The 8618-nt window shown below is 37.5% G+C and overlaps 1 protein-coding gene across 1 annotated transcript in view; it reads right to left on the bottom strand.

Annotated features, from left to right (window-relative positions):
- Nucleotides 1–343: 343 nt before the first annotated feature.
- Nucleotides 344–8618, bottom strand: part of KCNN2 (potassium calcium-activated channel subfamily N member 2) — a 234330-nt gene continuing 226055 nt past the window's right edge. Inside the window, exons 8-9 of the mRNA XM_007955976.2 lie at nt 3273–3342; nt 344–631 (exon numbers count right to left, since the gene is read on the bottom strand). Of these exons, the coding sequence (XP_007954167.2) occupies nt 344–631; nt 3273–3342 (358 nt within the window). The remainder of the gene's footprint in view (nt 632–3272; nt 3343–8618) is intronic.

Here is an 8618-nt window from a genome sequence, read left to right as displayed (position 1 = left end):
CAAGTGACCAAACAAGTATGTGCAGAAATTAACTTTTTTTTTATTAGATATCATATAGTGTAGTAGTAAAGTTTGTTTGAAGTGCATGAATAAAAAGTTAGTGAAATTACAGGAGGAACAATCTATATAGCAATAATAGGTGCATTCCCTGTGCATCTGAAAGGAAAAAAAAAAAAAAAGAGTTTTCACTCATTTTGGCCTAAAACTTAGTGTTCAGGTTCCCAGAATTCTGACATCAGAACCCGGATAACACTGATTAGAACCATAGGGGCTTTACAATAAAAGCTAAAATATTGACCATATGATGGCAAAAAGTCTTATTCTGTGGTTAACTTATTCTCTTCTAGCTACTCTCTGATGAAGTTGGTGGCGCTGTAGAGGAGGACCGCCGCCTCCTGGATGAGGACCTAGACCGCTCAGCGTTGTAGGTGACTTGCTTGTCGTAGTTCTCCATCTGAGCCTCAATGAAATCTCTCTGCTGTTGCCTGATGGTCTGGCTGATGAGCCCAGGTAGGGCATGGATGCTACCAATCAAAGTCTCTAGTTTTGTCTCCAGGGTAACAATCCTCTTCTCAAAATCTTCACTCCTTTCATTTAAGTCGGAAATCATGTCATACATGATGTTCTGGGTCTGGAAAACAGGATTGAAAGGAATAAAAGGTATATAGAAACAGAGAACTAAGAGGCTTAATTACACGTGTCCTGGAAAGGAGTTGTCATTGATCAAGCTTTAGTGCTGGTCTCCTGATAGTGATGCTCAATGTAACAGGGCTGTCAGCTACCTGAACAGTTTACTTTTCAAATCAAATTGAGTGTGTCTGTTCAATGCCAGATCTAGAAGTTAATGCCTAGATTTTAGACATTAATTTGATCCAGTTGTAGAAAATGTAGAGAAGGCTCTATTCATGGTAAGCCCCATGATTTCAGGTGGTATGCAAACATATTTAAACATAGTATATATGAAGATAGTTTAGCAATCATTACAAAAATTTAACATGCCAAATTCATTTTTCAACATGTAATAATAGGGCTGGGAGTTCTGGTGACATAGTGCCTAAGGCATTTGATTGCTAACCAGAAGGCTGGCAGTTCAAACCCAATAGCCACTCCTTGGAAGGAAGATTGGGCAACCTACTTCTGTAGTGATAACCACCTCATGAACCCAAGGAGGGGTCGCTATGAGTTGGAACTGACTCAACAGAAGTGGGTTTGGTTTTAATATTAAGGCAAGGCTAATTTTTAAGAACAATAAATAATAGCACAGGTAGTATTGGGATGTAGCAGACATTTTGAGGGTAGAACATGAATGAATTTTAGAATAAACTGATTTTATTAAGTAGTTTAGTAACCTAAAGCAATAAAGAAATTTCTAAATATCTTTCATTGTCCTATGTTCCAAATTACAAGCTTCACTCCATTGGATCAAACATCATTTTCACAGGCTACTACTGAGAGAGTAAAAATTAGGGAAGATGCTAAAGTCACCAGGTTACCTTGCCGGCTATGGCTTAATCTGAGTTGACTGGTTTGAAATGGGAAGTTGCTTTTGGTGTTTCAGTGAACCCTGTAATTGACTGTCTCTCCCAGTTCTAGCTCCTGAAGTAGCTGAGAGAGACAAGAAAGGAGGACCCTAGGGATGATCAGACCAGAGGAAGGTTAACCAAAAACCAAACCCAACCCACTTGCCATCGAGTCGATTCCAATTTATAGCAATCCCCATTGGGTTTCCAAGGGGGTAAACCTTTACGGAAGTAGATTACCCAGTCTTCCTTCCATGGAGTGGCTGGTGGGTTTGAACCGCCACCCTTCCGGTTAAGCAGTCAAATGCCTTAGGTACTGTGCCACCAGCACAACCTTTTCCAAGGTGAAACTTTCCACACCACATTCCTTTACAAGTGTACTCTTTTCTGCTTAATAACCAAGAATCTCAAAGGATCATTAGAACACAGGCACCTAGTTTCAGTTTGTCCATGTAGACAAAAAAGTTCATTCACTTTATTTTTTTTTTACTAGAGTCTTGAGCTTAGATGAGTAACACCAATTTATTCAGCACATATATTATTGATATTATACTTATGGCATGCAGTCCTATAGTCATAATGATAAGCACAGTACTGAAGAAATAATTTGAAATAAGTACATCTTGCCTCACTGATGTATACTTGAAAAACAAGTACATATTTTCATTATATTTCCAAGTGACCTACTCCATTCATAAATACCCAATTTCTTCTTGAAGCAATGCATGAGCCTGTCCCGTCTTTGTTTTATGACGAGTCCACACAAGAGCCACGTATATAAATATTAATTTAGGACACATTCATGCCTCATATATATATATATACAGCTCACCTTAAATGCATATTTGCTCTCTTGGGGTGATTTCATTAAGGACTTTCACTTATCGCTCTATTTATAAGATGAATATTCATCTTGAATATATTTTTGTAGTATGTTATTGATATTATACTTTAAAATGAGTATAATTAAGATTTATTATGCATTGGGACCAGACCAAATATGTGTAGTTTTTTAAAAGATTATATTTGAGATCTTAGTAAAAGGCATAGGTAATTTATCACACATACATCAGAACACCAGGGTCCACATCAAAATCGCCTCTTTCAAAGCATTTGTATTGATTCATGCGTTTTTAATGACTCCTTTAGCAATATCTTCCTTGTTGATAAACATTCATATTTTAAGAGTGGATTTTACTTGGCAAAACAATCAACAATCAATTAGATAAATCTTACAAATGTGGCAGAAGAATTTGGGGACTATTAATGTATTTTTTAAGAAACGGCATGATTTTTAAATAGTGAAATAAAGAAATAACCATATAGTATATTCTAAAACGTGGAATATCAAGTTTTCTTAAAATAAATTAATTTTAATGATTAGTCTATTTAGATCTGAACCTATAGGCACTCTCAGTATGTAACTGTGCTCTCATAGGTACATGCAAATGAGCTACAAGTAAGAATCACTGCTATCATGTCATATTCCACTTATGTTTCTTATTGTATTTGCAAATCAGTTAGGAAAGTTTTAAGAATGGGAGTCAGATAATTTACATCAAAAGAGCGTCATTAATGTAAGAGAGCTAGAAACAATTATTTTAGGTTAGACTGTCATTTTAAACATGGTTTGTTGATTTGATTTATCAATTAACTAAATTTTCGGATGAGCTTCTTCTAAAGTATTCTTAGTTAATGTCCAGTCATTTGTTCTAAAAGAGACAACCAAGAATTTTACCACCTAGAGCTTACCTTTGCCAGGTCCACCAAGGTATTTGCTTGGTCATTCAATTTCCTCTGCTCCATCTTTACACTTCTCAATCTAAAAGACAGAATTTGAAGTCATATAGGTTCCTTTCTTTATATGGCTGTCTTATTGCCTTCCAAAAAGCATGCATAAAATTGACAAGAGCAAATAACTGCATGGATAATGCCTTGAGTATCTGGGGTAAAGTCCAAACTGGTTATGTATCTGGTACAATGAGAAGCATGCTTCCCCAACACCACAAAAAAAGGAGAAAGAGCAAGAAATGAGATGTCCTCAGGACAACTATTTACCAGATAGTTAAAGTTGAATTCAGAAAGGCTCATAAGGGTTTTTCACCATATGAGAAAAAAGCCAAAACATTCCTTAAAGCCCCAGTATCGTGACAAATAGACATAGGAAGGAATATGCCAAGCGCTTGGGAATTCACCGATGTTGGCGCCGTGAGCACCTTCCTATGCCTACATGGCTAGATACAGGTCTTAGCCCTGCTTAGTCTGAAATGGATTGGGTTAGGTATTTGAACCTGATGAAAACACAGTGATAAGTGAGATTCTTATTAACAAAAATGAAGCTTTGATTCAACTAGCAGCAAGATAACTCCAAACACATAATTCTCTTATTCTTCATTGTATTTCACTTGACTTCGATCTTAAACTGCCACTGAATTTGAAGGAGGGCCAGACTATGTCCTTGGGAGAATTTCCCTTAACTTTTAGTGAAGAGTAATGTCAGAGGATAGTTATTTGACAGATGGAATTGCTATTTGTAAGGTTATTTTTATCTAATTTTAAATAGCATTATGTGTACCTCATTGACAGTCCAAAGTCTGCCATTAAAAAAAAAAAAATTCTTCTGAATGAGAACTCTATTTCTTTACTTATTATTTCAGCAAATATTTATTCAGCATTTACTGTGTGCCAGAAATTAAGATTTCCCAACAAGAGAAAAGTGGTATTGTTCTTTAAGCCTTGCTTCAAAGCAGAGGCAGCTTTCTCTGAGCTACTTAATGGGGGAGGGGGGGTTCCATGCTGCCCTTATTACTTCAATGGTGAATCTTTTACAAATATCGTTTTAATGCCAAAGGGATGGCTTTTGATTATTTTTCAATTGAAATTAAAAGAGAATTACATACACAGAATAAAACTCACAGGGCAAGATTTTACTGCCAGGAAAATTTCTATAACAAACGTTTGTGTTGTTTAGTGATGATTTCTTTTTGAAATCAGAATATCCAAGATGTCACCAAATCTGCTCTACAGTGAAAACAGATCTCTTTCTGCCAATAAAAGTTTAACTGACACCAGTCTATAACACAATTTCTAACAGTCTCAAACAGTTTAAGGTTCTAGCTTGCATTTAGACTATAGTTTTTCTGTTAGAACACTTATAACTAAGTTAATTGGATCTTTTTTTGCCCTATTATAAATATGGACTATGTTCCAGTTTAGCAAACATTTCAAAGCATGTATGTAGATCCAATATATTGTCCAGAAAGGTGTTTTTCTTTTAAAGTACTTACAAGGGTTTCTTTCAAACATACTTCTTGGTGTGTTCCTTTTAAAAACAAGAAAAAATAAACCCCCCTCAAACATCAGTGGGTCATTACCGAGAGGTGTACTAGAAAGAGTAGCAATGCCAGTCATGGGTTCTATCTACAGGCCCTAATGTGATATTCACTTCCCTCATGGATGAAATGAAATGGGTTGAATTAGGACAGCGCTTTCGTATTATTGGATTTATACCACCAGAGGTGTTCTAGATGATTTTCAGTGGTACTCAAATAAGATGTTAAATAATTCCAAAACATGGTGAGACAGTTATTCTCTTTTAATTCTCTTCTTCCTCTTGATTACTGCAAGGAGAATGTCTCAGCTGGTCTCAACCTGTCTTTCATCTCCCAACCCCTCTATTCTCTTCCAGAGAGAGGAAGAGAGAGAGCAAGACCTCAGCTTGAAGCTTTCTCCATAGTCTCAAAGCCAATACCAGTGTTTCAACTATCCAACTGCTGTACCTAGACCTTGTTTTTACTGCAAGTGAGATATTTTTACCCTTTCATTATAGAGGTTTATATCAAGCTTCGTTTTCAGATTGAAGTAAGCAATACCATAGGTGGTACATGAATAACTGGCACTTGGGAACAATGGACCATAGACCTGTAGATACAGAGGAAATCCTGAGCTCTGCATGTCAGGTGGCAGGGCAGCTGATGGTCCCATGGTGAGCTGAGTACTTCATCTTACAAACAACGAAGACTAATTGATTTCTCTTAGATTGCTATATTATGTGTCTGACAGTAGAATTTTGCCCATTCTATTTTCTACTCTGGAAGTCTGATATAGAGTATCATTGTTTGATTGGAATTCCTAATCCTCTCTGAACGTAAATCATCCGTCTTGCCTTGCTGCTTTTTGTACTGCCTGCAGTGTAGGAGAGCTGGTGAAAAAGCTACTTGAGCTACAGCTGCCAGGATAAAAGATAACAGGCAGATGTATATTACATTTTTTTTTTTTTGGTCCCCTAAAAAAAGAAGAATAAGAAACATATGTTGCTTTCTTCCTTGTGAACTTCACTTATCACAGAAAAATATCATGATTTTGGATCACATTTCCATAGCAGCAATCAGACTACTGAAATTCACAAAGGATCTGCTGGGTGCATGCAGCCAGTAGAAAATTCTGCAAATGTTGAAAGGAGTGGCTCACACAACTTACTTCCGAGCTCTATTTTCATTTTGTTGAAATAAAAAGACAAAACAAAAGAAAAGAAACTGTAAAATATCCTGGAATAAGATAACACAGAGTGGAGTTCAGTTGTGCACAGGGGGCTCGATTCTTTAGCTGGAAGATCCTGCTAGGATTCTGCAGGATTTTGGCAAATTGATCAAAGAGGAAACTCTACTCAATTATATTCTCATCCTTCTTCATTGCTACTAAATTTCCTCACCTGAAAGCACTTAGCTTCAGAAGGAAGAACTTATCTAAAATCATCTTGGCCTCTTTGATGTTGTTGTTGTTGTTGTTGTTATTTGCCATCGAGTTGGCCCCGACTCATGGCGACCCCTCCTTGGGTTTCCGAGGCAGTATCACTACGGAAGTAGGAATGCCCAACCTTCCTTCCGAGGAGTGGCTGGTGGGTTTGAACCGCCAGCCTTCTGGTTAGCAGTCAAGTGCCTTAGGCACTATGCTACCAGAGCTCCTGGCCTCTTTGATAGATGATGTTAAACAACAGGAAATTTTTTTTTGCCTAATATGAATGTGATGTAGTTAAAAGGACAATAGTCAAAACAAAGCCATTATAATGGCTTTTTTTTTTTTTTTTTTAAAGGGGGATAGTTACATCTTTTCTTAATTGGGGCTATTCAAAAGCTTGGCTTTCTGAAAGCTAGACAATCCAACACTCCATGCTATATAAATTATGTACATTGGGTTTCTTAATTCTGAGACAAATTCATGTTGATTGATGGGTCCATAGTTGAGATATAAGAATGATAAGCATAAAGTTAATGCTGCCACCAGATAATGATTAAGAGATAGAGAAGCAGATGTTTCATGACACTAGATGCCAATCCAAAAATAGAGTCATATTACTGACAATAGGACGCAAGCCTGGAGAGTCCAGTCTCCATCAGAGATTAAAGAGGTCACGTCTTGGGTAGAGAGGCTACAGGTTTGAAAAAGAGAGAGAGCTGAGACAGAGAGGGGTCAGCAGAAGGGAGGAGAGAGCTGCTGAAAATCTCTCAAGGAAAATCACAGAAAAGGAGAGGCCAGGAGAGCTCTGTCAGATGAATTTTTAAATTTTCCCTCATCTAGTAAGGTTTGATTGAACTTGGTGTTGAAAGATCAGGCTGCGTGCCTCACTGGTCTGAAAAATGGGCACAGCCTTGCCCTTAAGAATCGAGCCCTGTGTGCTTTCCTCGATCACATCACTCCTCGACTACACACACTCAGTTAATATGAAAGATAATTATGCATAATTAGAATAATCTAGCCAAACCCAGCCCATATAAATGAACTTACTCAGTTATGTGGTTTCTCAAAATATAACTACCCCTTACTCCAAAGGAAACCCAGTAACCCCAAGACTGATTTATAAAACAATTCAAACATTTTTTGAGAGTTGCTCACAGCTTGTCTACTTTAGAAGTGTACATAGCTAGAGAAGAAACAGAATGAGAAATGTCTGAAAGAAGCAGAAGAATCCCGTGTTTCCTGTATCAGTCTATCCCAAAGCAGCATGCCGAAGGGCCTGCAGATCCTACAGCACAGTGCCCTGCAGGTCGGCTCAACACGCCTTACCGGTACTTCTGCCATTAGCTTCAGGACAGTCTTTAAATTTCATTTCCCTGAAGACTTTTCTAATCTTTTATTATAAAAATTTTCAAACTGACAGCAAAGTTGAAAGATTTTTACAGTAAACACCCCTATACCCATCACCTAAATTTTCCAGTATGAATATATCTGGGATGTAAGAGTGACATAATTTGTGTTTAATTACCATTTACACATGGCAACAGAACTATATTACAAACACTGTCAAAGGATATTGTTTTTTGGACTTGTTCTTATATGAAAATTCTTCCAAGGCATCAAAGGCAAATAACATTTATTTTTACATTAATAGGTTATAATGTCCGAAAGGGACACAAGTAATATCCTGGAAGAAATGGATGTGTGCTTCTCTACACACAGAATGACCAGACTCAGATATTTCCACGTCATCTCATACACTTTCCACCCCCTACTTGGATGCACACACAGCTTTTCACACCCACCAAGGTAAGCTTTATTTTTAGTATACTTGAACAACATAGATTGGCATTGAAACATTAAAAGTATTAGGAAATGATTTCTCCCTGGTATGCCATGTATACCTCTTGTGGAAATGTTGGAGTGGCTGTGTTTTATGGTTTGTGGGAGAAGTTCCCACGACAACAGGAAGTTGTGCCAGGTGAATCAGCAGGGGAAGAGACTTGTCCTCAGACAGAAAGACAGGCCTGAAGAAGGAGAGGCAAAAGCTCAGCATCTCAGGGGTTACTTGTGTCTGAATTTCAAGGACTCCAGATGTTCCTAGGTGGTGGTGCTTAGTTACAGAGGTCACTGCGAGCTCTAGAAATCGAGCTTCCTCTGTGAACCATCTCTAATGTAATGGTCCTGTCTGTTTTTCCCTTTTAATGTTTCCTAGACCACAAGAAAGTATTTTAAAATTCTATCCTTGTCTTTTCCTTACAATGGAGATACAACATAATTATGTGTCTGGTCAAGTCACTGAGCTATAGGGAAATGATGTCTCCTTTTTAAGAAAATATGTTAGTGGCATAAGGGAAAGAGCAT

Source organism: Orycteropus afer, unplaced genomic scaffold (genome assembly GCF_000298275.1).
Source record: "Orycteropus afer afer isolate SDZICR_OR568_19922 unplaced genomic scaffold, OryAfe1.0 scaffold00562, whole genome shotgun sequence".
Taxonomy (NCBI): domain Eukaryota; kingdom Metazoa; phylum Chordata; class Mammalia; order Tubulidentata; family Orycteropodidae; genus Orycteropus; species Orycteropus afer.
Note: the sequence above shows the minus strand (reverse complement) of the source record. Positions and strands in the feature narration are given on the sequence as shown.